Source organism: Anoplopoma fimbria, chromosome 22, assembly GCF_027596085.1.
Source record: "Anoplopoma fimbria isolate UVic2021 breed Golden Eagle Sablefish chromosome 22, Afim_UVic_2022, whole genome shotgun sequence".
Lineage (NCBI taxonomy): Eukaryota > Metazoa > Chordata > Actinopteri > Perciformes > Anoplopomatidae > Anoplopoma > Anoplopoma fimbria.
In genome coordinates, this window is record NC_072470.1 from 5,873,618 (window position 1) to 5,888,178 (window position 14,561).

Below are 14,561 nucleotides of genomic sequence, written 5' to 3' on the forward strand. Positions count from 1 at the left end.
ATAAAAACGATTCACCGAACAGTTCCTTGCATAGAGATATTACAATACCAATTTAAAAAAGGAATTATGAAACAAACCAGTAACAAAAATAAATCTTTCTCATTTTTCCATAATAAAGAACATTATCGTACCCATACATCATAATATACAAATGATAAATTTGAAAACACTTTTGTACAGCGAAAAAAGAAAAGGAGAAAGACAACGGAGGAAAAAAGGTGGAGGGGGGGGACGGGGGAAGGGAAGGAGGGGAGGGGGACGGGGGGAGTCGGACAGAGGACAGGAGTTGAAAGGGATCATATCTGAGAAAATGGAAGGAGGGGGGAGAGCAATGGGGGAGTGCTGGTAGAAAAAAGGGGGTTCGTTTGATTTGAAATTCAGACCCGGTGGAAACAGAGGTGGTGTCACACATAGTAATGCATGTCGTCGTCCCCCCCATCCCCCCAAGAGCTGCAGTCTGGATCTCTGACTCTCACGAGGTGGTCATGGAAAAACTGTGAAAACACACATAAGAATAACGGACAGTAGAGTGTGTGTGTGTGTGAGTACGTTCAGGATGTGCTTGTGCATGTATGTGTGTGTGTCTGTGTGTGTGTGTGTTTTTGTATGAATCTGTGTGTTCAGGGAGTGTCTGCATGCATGTCGTTTGGTGTGTGAATCCGTGTAGCATGAGTGTGTACATTTGTGCTAAAAAAACAGCTACTATACAGACTTCGTGATCAGTGTTTCATCACCCGGGGGTCGTCGTGTGAAGTGTTGTGTACAGGCGGACGGAAAACATCACATATGCAAGTGATCTTTCCCAAAAATTCAGAGTGCAAATACAAACAGACGAAGAACACACAGGCACGGCAGAATTGACAATCATTCATTAAGATGACACCGAACTGAACCGCATCCTCCGAGACGACATGAAACAACCTTTTTTTCCAGAAAAACACATTCACATTTTGAAAATCGCAGTCTTTGAGCTCGAGAAAATTCCAAATTTTGAAATTGTCCCCGTCACTTTTGGAATATTTTTCCATGTCTTGGCTCCTTAAAGTCTCGATGAACATGAAGAACACATTCATTGTTTGAGTCCAAAAAAATCCTCTATGATTGGTACAAGACATGAACAAAAAACGAGACACTCCAGTGCTGCACATTCCCACACATTCACAACCATTCAGTTCAACAGGAGTGTGACCCGTTGAAAAACTGAAACACACAAGTAGAGCTGCCATTGATGATACAATTTGAACCCATGGGTTAAACTGCTTATTCTTCATTTTATCTTCCACAAGGAGAGTCTGGCTACGCAGGAAAACCACAAACCTGCTGGAATATTCCCACCTGAACTCCTTCTACAAACCAAATGCTTGTCACTTTCTATCGTTTTTATTAACACCAACCAACGCAAAAATGGTAGCACTGATAGTGTTGAAGCTGCAACCGGATGGCCAGTGATGAGTTTTTGGTTTTCTTGAAAATAAACCAGCAGTTAAAACGTATACCAGTTGCTTTCTCCCTCCCTCATGTCTTTGCAAGTGGAGGCTTGTCACATCGGTGTTCAACATAAAAGCGAGCCTGGCATATTTGCGCGTTTAGACAGAGAGAGTTCAATATTTATGCGAAGCAGGAGCTTCTACTTCCAGAGCCGCAGACAGATCATGTCTAGATATGATTGAGCTGGAATGCATTCATACCCAAAATTGAAATGCGCCTCTGGCATACAGAGTGAAATCAATTTACTGCCTCCCTTGCCAAAAAGCAGCCTGCTTGTGTGCTTCACTGCGAGTGTTACAAGTCTTGTAAAATAGAGAATAAACACCTTGAAATAGTTGTTCCAAATCATGTCAGTAAGAATCCTGACAATCTCCTTTCGCCCGAGCTGCCTGTTTGTTTTATGTGCGCTTGAGTTGGGTCGATGATCATCCGAAATCCATTTGTGGATTAAAGACGAGACGCAGAGCAAAAACTAGATGTGACGTGTCTCTGTTCTGTCGGGGCAAGAGCAAGATCGCCAAGGACAAATGTAAATTCCAGTTTTCTGGGAGTTCATGTATGTGTCTCCTGTGTAAGCTTGACTCCGCTGCAGTTTCATGAGCTGATGGGGCAGTTATCATTTGCTGACGGAGCAGACTGTTCCTCCACTTACCCATTTCAGCCACCCACTGGAAACCTGCACTCGCGACCTCCCCGCTTGGTCCAGTGCGACCAGCAAAATGCCAGAAGCTCCCAGCCGCGACTAGCTAGTTATTCCAAGTCGAGTCATTTATTTCTAATGTGAGAATGAGAATCTACCGTATCAACACAAATGTTCTTTTCATGGGCCTAGCAACATGTACAGACTTACAACAGATACATTCACATTGATTTGCTCTGAGAAGAGCCACCCAATTGATTGAATTTGTGTCTTTCCTACAAAGTCCTTCCGTGTCCATCAATCTGCATTCAGACATACATGTGTGGTCAGGAAGTCAGCAGGATGCTCTTGGATATGCATAGGGTCCGATTAGGAGAGCTGAATGCTGCTTTTTTTTTTTCTGAAATGAAGTCTGAGAGCTGCTAAATTGGAAGAGTTCTGCATGGGTGGTGCAAACAGGACAAAAAAACCCCTCCTCAGCCCGGCGGCTAGTTGGGTGCCAATCACTCTCAAAGGCGAGATCATTTCAGGCATCAACAGTAGACTCGTCTTTTTGGCTGCATCCATGTGTTCTTCAAAATGGTCTTTTAAATTGTCAAGTTTTGAACAAAAAACGAGAATCTTTTCTTAGAAACAATAGAGCCTTTATCATACATAGTGATCTTGTTTGCGTTCGGTGTGCTATCGCAGTCAGCTAGCTGCTTTGGACTTGTGCATGTGGCTGTCCGCACTTCCGACTGCACGTGCAAGCCAGCGTTTGGTGAGTCCCGAATTGTCTCCCAGTCCAATACGGTGGGGCATTTTTTTTTTTTTACAAAAAGTTTGCAAAGAGTCAATTGTGCAACAGTTCCTGACAACAAATCGTAGGAGCCGAGATGCTGGAGAGTAAAACCGCTCTTAGGAGGCATCCAGCATCTCCTGAGACGCTCGGTGTCAGATGACATTCTAGGAGATGAACTGCCTTTCCCAGAGTAGATTAGTGAGCCTCATCCTGTGGAAAACCCTCAATGGATGATGTTCATAAAGCAACCCAGTCCTCTGGATGACCTCAATCTGTCTTCACAGCACATCAGTGCAACACACTCCCGTCCTCAAGTCTTTGAGAAATCCAATCTAACGCTCCGTTCAAACAAGTGCTCCGATGCCATCGGACCAGAAGGATTTATAAATGGATCCAGTTGGCAGATGTGACAAAGGTCGGATGAAAAATTGACAAATTATTATCTGTCCTATAGATAAAAATGAATAACCCTTTGGCGATTTGTAAAGGCTGTGGCAGGTCTGAGGGAGAGAAAGTCTGCTTTCTTGCTCGCTTACCCTGTGAGATGACGCCGTTCAGCTACTGGTGGAAAATAACTGCTCTCCTCAGCTCAAGGTTCATTCTAAGAAGAGGAAAATATACAAGCAGCACGCGGGGCATTACTGTACAACTGGTCCAGTGGTGAGCCCGCCGGTGAGCGGCGCACTGCTGCACGAACAGGGCCGACATTTTGGAAGCGTTTCACGAGGGACGACTGCTAAGACCGCGAGGACGGCTGCGACAAACAGCTGCCGACTACAGGCACGTGGTCCACCATCAGTCGCGTGACACCCCCCTCTGAGACGCATACGAAGGGTGGGATGGAGCGTCTGTACCGTCCCTTGCAAGACATTTATGAGGTGGCCCCGTGTCACTGTAGAACCACGGACCAACTGGTTGAGCGCAGATTGACAAGACGCCGCCAGGCATGCGTCCGTCTGTCCGTCTCGGTTTCTGTCTGTAGTCAGCGTCCCACGTGTGGTGCCTCTCCATCCAGTCCAGAATCTGGTGTTCTTTTGAGTCCATCCCACTTTGTGTGTGTGTGTGTCTCTCTCTCTCTCGCTCTCTCTCTCTCTCTCTCTCTCTCACATCCATGGTGTTGTTGTTTTTTTTCCTGCAGATGATGCTCCCTCTCGTTCCTCCACTCCGCCTCCATCCCCTTCTCCCGCTGACCTCTCTCAGATGTGCCTCTTCATGTGTAGCGCCAAGTGATCCGACCGCGAGAAACACCTGCAAACAGAGAACAGCCTGTTAGGTTGTTACCAATGAAGGGATGAGGGGGGGGGTCGGGGGTCGGTTTGTTTTGTCGACTGAAGCTAAATGTTGCTGTTAGCTAGTGAGCGCTGAGCCACTAATGCACACGCAATTAGTATATGTGTAACTAATTCATAATCAGCATTTTCAGCAGCACTCCTAATGACTTCAGCTGCGGCGTGAATAACTAGAGAGAGCCCGCAGATGGAAGATGGAGAAAAAGAAGAAGCAGCATGCAAAACATGTGCTGTAAAACGTTAGCTGTATTAGATGAATCGAAGGCTCTCTTCTGAAATCAGGCAGCATCGCTCTGGAAGTGCCCTGGCCTATTTTTCCCCTTTCCATGACGGCTTCAAAAAAATGTTTGATTATTTCAACCTGATTGCCGCAAATTGGCATAATGTACGCCTTCAGCTGGTGTTCTGTTTAACCAATGCGTGCTTACATAAAGGTGCAGCCGTCATAGGAGACCTAGATCAACAGTACTGCTGAACAAATACTACAGCTCCATTCCCCAGACGAGTGCTTTTTCCAAAAAAGCAAGTGTTGCTTTCTGTTTAGGTAATTGGGAGCTGCAAGTTCTGGTGATTAGTGCGTTAACAAGTATTCGAGATGGAGACTTGTTTTTAAGAGTCGACTAAAGTGGTTTAGATTAATAATATTCGGGAGAAAAACGGAACAAGACTCTGCAGAATTGCCCCTAAATTGCTGCAGGAAATGTGTTTGAAATGAAGGTGGTTGCAGAATATATTGTATACATAAAGTACTGGTTGATGCCGAAATGAAAAGCCACTACATATCGCAGAATAAGTGTTAGATTGACATTTACTAAAATGAACATTTTAGAATACTCCTAAAGAAATTCCTCATATAAAATAACATTTAAAATGCATAAAAAACTTGCCTTAATCCAAAGCGTTTACTTATCAAACGCCGGTTTGGGAGTCAGACTCCCTTTCACAGCTCTGCAACTGTTGCTTTTTTTTCATTCATTTTGACACCAGATTCAGGTTGGCTGTGTCCACTGAGACAGAGGCAACTGTCTAAGATGTCTAGATGAATCAGTGTTTGGCCAAGAGGGGGAGTTACACTGTGATGAGCCACCAGTCATCTGTCTTACTGTCACACCTGCATGTGTGTGCATGAGAGCGTGCACGCCAACAAACACATGTGAGATCAATGGATGGCTCAGGAGACGTGCAGGGCTGTTTGTGTGTGTGTGTGTGTGTGTGTGTGTGTGTGTGTGTGTGTGTGTGTGTGTGTGCTCTCGGTGAGACAGATGGTAAAGTATGAGTCACGACTCCGGGGCACGACACCAGCTGGCACACCGTGGGTCTGTCTCCTCCTCCCCTCCCCTCCCGCCCCCTCATCCTCAATCTTCCACACCCGTCTTCTCTGTCTCCCCTGTTTCCCCTCTTTCGTTATCTCAGCGGGGTGTATGTGTATGTGTGTGTGTGTGTGTGTGTGTGTGTGTGTGTGTGTGTGTGTGTGTGTGTGCTGGGCTGGAGGGGTTGGGCGCCTTGTGACACATGACAGAGGTGGGCCCAAATTAGGGATGTGCCTGCAGGGGGGTGGTGGTGGTGAAGGAGGGGGAGGTGGGAAATCGGGGGGTGAGGAGGGAGAGATACTGTATTTACAGTCTGGCCAGCTGAGACCTGATTAAGTTGACTCTGCCTGGCCCTCTGCTACCACACACACACACACACACACACACACACACACACACACACACGGATGACCAAGACACACACTCTCTCAGACCCATTAGAGCAAAGAACCCCAGGTGAAGAGTGCTTTCTTTGTGTCCTCTCATAATGAACATATACATGATTCAAGAGGTCACATATTCAATAACGTGCTGCCAAAGAGGCTGCACACACACACATATAGTACATTGCTGAAACCTTTTTGACATCGTATGTCATCTTTGTTCATTTTCAGCTTCATGAATACCTAAATACTTTTGTATGGAATTAACAGATATATTTGACTTTTCTAATATTGTTAAAAACATGACATGAAATTGCAAAAGCTGCCATAAAAGAGTGTCAATTATGAGGAGGCACCATGCCAAATTATTCTTATTTAAGAAAGTATTTTTGTGTGAAACTAGTTATTTTCATTTTTACCCAGGGTTCCTTGCCGCTAAAACTGAGGTCTCTCCCCCTAGCCAACATTGCTCAGGGAGATCTCAGAGGTGTCGGCGAGGGCCGGATCACAGACAGAAGGGTGTGTCATTAAAATAGGAATAAAGATTTTTGTGTCTGAGTCAAGCTGATCTTTTTCATAATGGCCGTTGAATGTTTGATGATTTTGCCACCGGAGCCATGCAAATTAACATTTTGCTGTGTTTCATAATTAAACAGGAGCCAGAGTGACTAATTGGGACGCTGAGTGCACTTTTACACCTCTGTTCAAGATTAAGGGGGTATTTTCTCATTTGTGAGGCAATAAACACGAGAAAGTTAACGATTTAGAGATGTGTTCCTGAAAGCCCTTTATTAAACCATGCACCCCATCGACTGAACAATTACAAGAATGATTTTCAAACGGATATTGTGTGTGTGTGTCTCTGCTCAAGGACACTCGGTTCTTGGGTCACGGGGATCAGACCAGGAATCATCCGGTTTACAGGATCGTCTCTCCACCACCAGGCCAGCTGAGGCTTTATTTACAGTAACACACACACCTGTATTTTGGCTCACGGTGGCTTCCCCAAATACATTTTTCCTCTAAAATGTCCAACACACCAAAACTGGTGCATTTTCCTCGAATAAGGAATACTTAATAAATGATTTATAAACTGTAAATATTGACTCTATTAGTGGTTTATGAATCATCATTGATCACCAATTTTCAACAAATCAGTATGGTCTATTAAAAAGTCAACTTTTGGTTAAAGGGGACGCACCATGCTCATTTTCAGGTTCATACTACTATTTTGGATTTCTAGAACATGAATTCATGCTTTAATGTTAAAAAAAAATGAATTATTTTTTTCATAATGTCTGTCTGAGTATACCTTTATTTACCTTCTGGCTAAAAAGCCCAGTTTTAGCGCCTGTTTCTGTCTCTGAATGAATCTGAATCTGTTTTCTGATCTAGAAAGTCCTCAAATAACCGACCAGGTTGTTTCATTTCACAGTTTGTGGGTTTGTAGACCCTCCAGATACCCAAACGTATGAGCACCAGCACTGAAAAAGTGAGTTTTTATTAATACGTCCCCTTCAAATTAATATTCTATACCAGTGATGTGTGATAATGGGTTCTACAGCCATTTAACACCTCTGTCCCAGTGTGAAAAGCAGCCTCCAAATCAAGGCCATGTAGCATCATGTGTGGATGAAGCACTATTAATATGCTGCAAGGGGCCTAATGTGGGTATGGAGCAGAATGAGCAACCTTCGGATTCCCATTGACAGACTGAGCAGGTTGAGTCTTGCGTGTGTTGCAGAGGAGCGGCACATTAGTAATCCTGCCAGCACACTTTGAAACTGGGTCAGTACCAAACACATTTGGGTGTGTTACCAGCATCTTGTAGCGTTGCTTTACTAAACCAAACTGTGTACAAAACACAACGGGGAAAAACAACCCGCTGTGCCAGTGGAAGTACTTCAAATGACACCGAAAAAAAAAAAAAAAAAAACAACATACAAGGGAAAGGAGAGGAGGGAGAGTTGTGTTTTGACAGACCTGTCACAGTGGTTGCACTTAAAAGGCTTGGCGCCGGTGTGTTTGCGGTAGTGCCTCGTCAGCTCGTCGCTCCGGGCGAATCGCCACTCGCAGCCCTCCCACGAGCACTTGTACGGCTTCTCACCTGGGGAGGGGGAGGGGGTGACAAAAACACGCATAAGCACCTGTTTCATCGCTCATCCACCAATCACACGCTTATTTGCCTGCACTCCTCTGTGGTCATACGTACTGAGGTGGAGTCATGAATCCAAATATAAGTTGCCTTCAAGGTGATGTTTGGTGTGTTTTTGCAAAATATATACGTGCAGAGATTCTATTTAAAAGATTATTTCTTTGTCTATTTTTGAGTCTGCTTTCTATTTAAGCGATAAAAATCCCAAGGTTGCCTTTTTTCAGGGGGCTGGAGAGAGAGAGAGAGAGAGAGAGAGCAAGGACGATGTTCAAAAGTAAGCTGGAGAAGCTCCCACTGGTCTCCGAGTCTTGCTGAACACGCAGAAGAGGAGCAAGAGGGTTGAGAGAAGTGGAGCGAGAGAAGAAGAAGTGGAGAGGGAGAGGATGAGGGATTAGAGCCAAGGTGGATGAGAGAGTGAGAGGAGGAGGTGAGATGACACCAGGAGGGAGAAGTGGAGTAGCAGAGAAGTGCTGCAGAAGTGGATTAAGGCAGAGAGGAGGCTGCAGATATGCCGGCAGGGGAGGGGAGGGGAGGAGGGGGTGGTGGTGGTGATAATTAGGCCAGTCACACGGCATAATGGCAAGGAACCCGCAATCTGCCAGCTGCGTCCAGCTCCGAAGATGTCACCTGCATCAGTCACATCCCATCTGGACCGGCGGCTCGCGGCTGAATGCAGACACGCTGGCACACTGACCAGCTCTGCTTGAGTGGCCTCGGCACAAAAACAGGCTTAATTTGTTGAATGTGATTATCAGAAGGGACACACAATCAATGGAGCGGCTGCTTGGTGGAGACGGAAAACAAGATTGAGACGAGTGAGAATGGAATTCACTCATTGTGCGCAGGTTTGTTCACGGGGCAGAAGGTTTAGAAAAATCAATCGTGTGTACAGTGTAAATTAACTACAATTTCATGGCAAAGTTGTCCCACAATGCAAAGCTGAACGCATGACTTGCTCGAGCCCTTTTCTATCAGATATACTCAGCGAGCAGCCATGTCACGGAGCGGCCTGTTAACGGGAAGCATGTACGGTTTGATGGTGAGAAACAGAGGTGCGTTAGGTTGCAGCCGTGATGAGGTGATAAATGAACAAGTGAGAAAAAGAATGACCTCCAGGAGGCAATGTTAGAAATGCCAAAAAAACACCCCTGATGAATACAAATTCATAACACTTGTTCAATTGTGATTAATTCTGACTTCTTTTACACCTTTAACTCCATCATTTTTATATAATTTACATTAATTTGACACTTAAAAACTCAGCTATGATGTATGAAATTAATTTCAGTTTCAGGCAAAATATTTTTATGGCAGGCAACCTTTGCCCAGTAAACTAATTTATGTTGTAGAATTGAATTGCTTTTGGTTTGGAGACCCAAAAATGAGCTCTATCCCCTTCTATCCATCTCTGCACGTCGTATCCCTTCATACTGCCTTGCTTCCCAAAAACACTCAGAGCAGCAGGTCTGGGCCATCCCGCTCTGGCCAATGAAATTCCCGAGAGGCAGGGATGCCTGAATGTGTTGCCTAGCAACGGGAGCGAGGGGGCGGGCTGTATGTGTGTGTGTGTGTGTGTGTGTGTGTGGGGAGGTGGGGGGGGGGGGGGGGTACGTTGAAAACATGAGGAGGCAGTAGTCGGTGCAGCTGGCTGGATCTGGCAACGGCACGCCGCCATGCCACCGGCCAATTACCGAGCACGCTGGCAGAGCACGGAGGCAGTTGCCTAGCGACGGTAACCGTAGAGCTGTACAGGGCAAGATGGGGGGAGGGAGGAGCGGGTGGTGGTGGCGGCGGTGGTAGTAGTAGTGGTGGTGGTGGTGGTGGTAGTGGTGGTGCAGGAGGAGGAGATGGAAACGGGGGGGTGGTGGGCACTAAGAGACCAGAGCCTGCAGCGGTACATAACCACTCAGCTACCGACTCCTCCAACGATACGCTGCCCCCGTTGCCTAGCAACAGAGCCCCCCCCCCTACTCCTTTCTCCTCTCCCTCAAGATGCCCTCCTACAAACAGGCGAGTAGAGCAGGTGCACACTCGCAAACACACATTCACGCACAAACTGGACGTGTAGGCTACTTTTTAAATACAATATTTCACAGAGTCCGACTGATTGGCAGATTTAAATGGCAATCAGGAACCTAATCCAGCGGATTAGCCCCAACTCAGCAACATAATCTGATTATGCTCCGTTACTTTGGGATTACTTTGCCTGTAAAACATATAATGTAGATTATGAAGCTATAAGTGGATTATTTCTTCCGATTTAAAGAATCAGGATTGTGGACAGGGCTGTTGTTAAAACCCATTATTTATTCTGCGTTATTTGATAAAACCCCCATTAGCTAACACCCTTCACTCATTTCAGGCAAGAATTATGTGCAGTCAAAATGCTTTTTCCCTTTAAAATGTTTTTTTTCCTTTTTCTTTTTAGTAATCAAATACGCAATCAGATATTTCTCACCCGGTAATCTGATGACTGGGTGTTTCCTGAGTCAGTGTAATCCCATTATGTGTAATCTGTTACTTCCGAATGCTCCCTCTCTCTCACACACACACACACACACACACACACACACACACCCACACCCACACACACACACACACACACACACACACACACACACACACACACACACTCTCAGTCACTCCAGCCTCTCAGGTGCCAGTGTTGAAGTTAATTGCATTCCCTCCATTAGCTGGAGCTGAGGCAGGGCATCCGGGTCTCAGAGGTCATTAGAGTGGCTCTCGGAAAACGCTTTACAAGGCTCCTGCCCACAACTACAGAAGTGCAAGGATGGGAGATGAGAGAAAGGGGGAGGAAGAGAGAAACAGGTTGAGTGAGAGAAGGCTGATAGATGGGGGCGAGCTGATGGAGGAATAAAGCATGGTGGAGAGAGGCACGAGGATGATGGAGACCTTGTACAGAAAGACAAACGCTTATCGTTATTACCATCAACTACGTATCAATAAACATAATTGCACTCATGAACGTCGTGATTAAATTTAAATAAGACTGAGTGACGTCAAGTATCTCATTAAGAGAACACAGCATCTTTTATAAATGTGGGCGAAATTGGTTCATTTGTATAAAAAAATAAAAAAAAAAAACAGCCAAGTGTACTTAAAAGTTGCTTTGACTTTACCAAGCCTAAATTATTGTCTCATCTGACATTATTTATGAAGAAAAAACCAATTACAACATGGCCTAAAGTATATGGACACCTGAACATCATATTGCCGTTTTGATATTTTTTTCCTCAAATCTTTGGCGTCTGTCCAAAAATAAAGAGAGCGAGACGACAGAGCAAAACAATAAAACTCCAGAGAGGAGCATGGACAGAGAGAGGCTACGGGAAGACTGATATAAGGAGAGAACTAGAGAGGGAGAGAGAGAGAGAGAGAGAGTCAGACGGAGAGAGAGAGAGAGAGAGAAAGAGAGGAGAGCAGAAGAACCCAACAGTCCTCGTGTCTTACCCGTTCCCTCACCCTTCCCAAAATCTAATTGTACCATTCCTTATCTGCCATAAGCCTATTCACAAAAAGCTCTACAGGGCACTGTCATTTCGACTCAGCCCCGTCTAATTCCAGATTAAATCGTAGCCTTTTCTCCGTCGGTAATTTATGGAAATAACAACTAAGAAAAAGAGGATTTGAGTAATGACATCTTTAAACTTGTCAGGATAATGGCTCAGTGAATGGGGGAGCCTGTGGCACTGCTGTCTCCCTCTGAAGAGGGTCGCTCTACTGTACCTCCCCCCCATTCCTGTCTTCTGTCTTCATCTACTCTTTGTTTCACCCCGCGTCACTATCTCCTCTCCGTCTGCCTTTTCTTTCAAGCCTTTGTGTTTTCTTTGTGTCATCGTTATGTAGACATTCTCCCCTGTCATCATTCTGCTTTCCTGGTTGGAATAACAAGACAGATGTGCACCGATGCTTTTTGACCAAAGCACCTCAAGGGACAGGGATAAGCTCAGAGGGGGGGGGGATGTTCCTCTAGAAACTGAGCCCCTTATGGTGCTATATGTAATATTGTGTCATTAAATCATATAAATATCCCCCCAAAAAATGCTGGAAAGAGAGAGAATGATGCAACAGCTTTAAAAAGGTGCTATTTTAATCCTACAAAATTTCTTCTTCTTTTTTTCCCAGGTAGGCCAGTGTATTGAGATGTACAATGTGATCTCATGGGAAGGCCTCTAAATAGCAACCTACTTTTGAGAAGAATCTGCATAATGCGCATTTTAAGCTTCATTTAAGAGAACAAAACTACGGTTATTGTTGTGAAACAGTCCTGGTTATGTTTAGGCAATAAAACAACTTGTTCAGGGTTTGAAAAAAAACATCATGTTTTGGATTAAAATAAGCGTTAAATACATACATAACCAACATATCATGGGTTCACGAAGTTTCCGTGCTTGTGTTACCTTGTTTATGAACTTTATGACTAGTTATGTAAAATAAGTTTCACACAGGACACTAAGTCCTGGGTGAAAGTCCTGTTTTTGTGCAGTCAGTACAGACTAAATAGTACTAAGCAACTGGCTTAAGGCAAGAACGGCCTTCTGATAGCATCCGAAATGACTTCAAAAAGACTTGAAGGCTGGATGTACAGAGCAGTATAGAAGAAAAAAACACTAAACATTTGCTTCATATCATTATAAACTAAGTTTTTTAAATGTTGGACGGTCTAAATGTGCAATATGAGGACTTATCCAAATGTGGGACACTTTAGATGATCTCCAAATTTCTGATTCACTTGTTTCATCCTTCTTGTTTATCCCTTGGCTTGTGTGGATATTGTGACTGGACAGCATCACTGGTCTCCCAGAGCTGGCCCAGTTGGCATAGAGTCCAAGCACAGTCATACCACACTGGGGAAATCAATAATCACGTGTCTGTGCCCTTTGTTCCAGTCAGGCTGAAGCCCAAAACATGTGGTGTGTGCCACCGAGGGTATGATCACACATACTGCGTGTTTTCTTCATTCATAACATATAGTCGTTGACAAGTTTGGATTTATTGATATTCGCACCCTCCCGAAAAAATACGAGCGAGCCAGAGCTTGTAAACAAGTTGTGTGTGGCCTCTAAATTGGACAGCTTTGGTGATCCGTCAACCTTTAGGTTTAAGGGAGTTAGAAGGTTGGGAACAAGAAGATTGAATTAGAGTCCCTGTAACCTCATTTTGCATGATGGACGCTCTCTGCTGTACCTCCACGGGTTAAAACACAGTAGATACAGCTATATATTAGCATCCAGACCACAATCCACCATACACTTAATGTGTTATCCAAAGCATATGCGATTGACTACCTATAATATGTCCTATTCATCTCATTATACCCCTGAACGCCTCACCTAGAGATGCGTTTTTAGCCATTGCAGCCCAATTACTTCCACCAGAATTAATTGTCCTCACCTTCCCAATGGGAACACTCAAACAAACACCCCAGATTTGTTTGGTGTGATCGAGACCTGAAGGCAGACGGGTGCTGAACCCTAACCCTGCTAATTAATAACGACATAAACACAGACGCCAAATAACTATTATTGTTTTTTTCCTTTCCTTTTATTATCAGAATAAGCAGATGGAGATAATCCCTTTGACACATATTTCCCTGGTGGTAAAATGATCCTATTTCTGCCCCGTGTGAAATCAGACAACCCCAGACCGAGGACCACTGACCTAGACTTACAGCACAGAACGCATAGAGGACGGGGAGGGCCTGAAATAAACCGGGGGAAATAGCAGCCTATCCAGGTCAATCCATCCATCACTGTGCAGTTACTCAGACGGAGGACAGCTCCCCGACAGGGGTCTGAGTGGTTTGGGATTGAGATGGAAGAGCAGTAGAGTTATAGCACCTACCCCCCCCCTTCCTTCTTGTGAAGAACCTTGACAAGGAGGACCCGTCCTGGTTTTGGCACAGAGGAGTACTTGGAGAGGTTGGTTTTCTTAAATCATCACATTTTTATCTTCTCTACAAGGCGACCAGGGTTTAAGCCTGCTCTATGATAACTTGGCTTGTTTTTTTTTTTACTTCTTTACATTTCTTATCACTTCATGTGTATTTTGTACTTGTTCCAAAAATGTGAAGCAGGGAGATTTTCCTCAATCATCTCAAATCAGGTTATCTAGGATTTCAGGGATTTGGCTGGCTGGCTGAAAGGATGAATAAATGAATGAATGAATGAATGAATAGAATAGATAGATGTGAATGTCTGTGTTTAAAGTTGCCCACAGACAGTTTCTCTTGAGGAAAGTTGCCAACAGTTTATTTCCCCCTCAAAGACCAAACTAATTAAGCAGAAGCAAATCGTCCCACATGGTATACACGTGTGATCGAGAGGCTGAGACTTCAAGGAAACACCACAGCACACAGGGAACGCTCTCCTAGTCAGGTTCTCTGTTCAGCACACCGCTGTGTCCCCGTCAGTGTGCAGCAGCCATTTAGCTGCAGGATTGAGTCTTTTCAGCTTGTCACCAATGATGAGTGTCAATCAGTTTTATTACCTGCA

The 14,561-nt window shown here is 44.7% G+C and overlaps 1 protein-coding gene across 1 annotated transcript in view; it reads right to left on the reverse strand.

The window, feature by feature from the left end:
* Positions 1-266: 266 nt before the first annotated feature.
* The window catches only part of klf7a (Kruppel-like factor 7a), a 35,399-nt gene continuing 21,104 nt past the window's right edge, over positions 267-14,561 (reverse strand). The window contains exons 3-4 of the mRNA XM_054623560.1: positions 7,875-7,998; positions 267-4,157 (exon numbers count right to left, since the gene is read on the reverse strand). Of these exons, the coding sequence (XP_054479535.1) occupies positions 4,106-4,157; positions 7,875-7,998 (176 nt within the window). The 3' untranslated portion in view covers positions 267-4,105. The remainder of the gene's footprint in view (positions 4,158-7,874; positions 7,999-14,561) is intronic.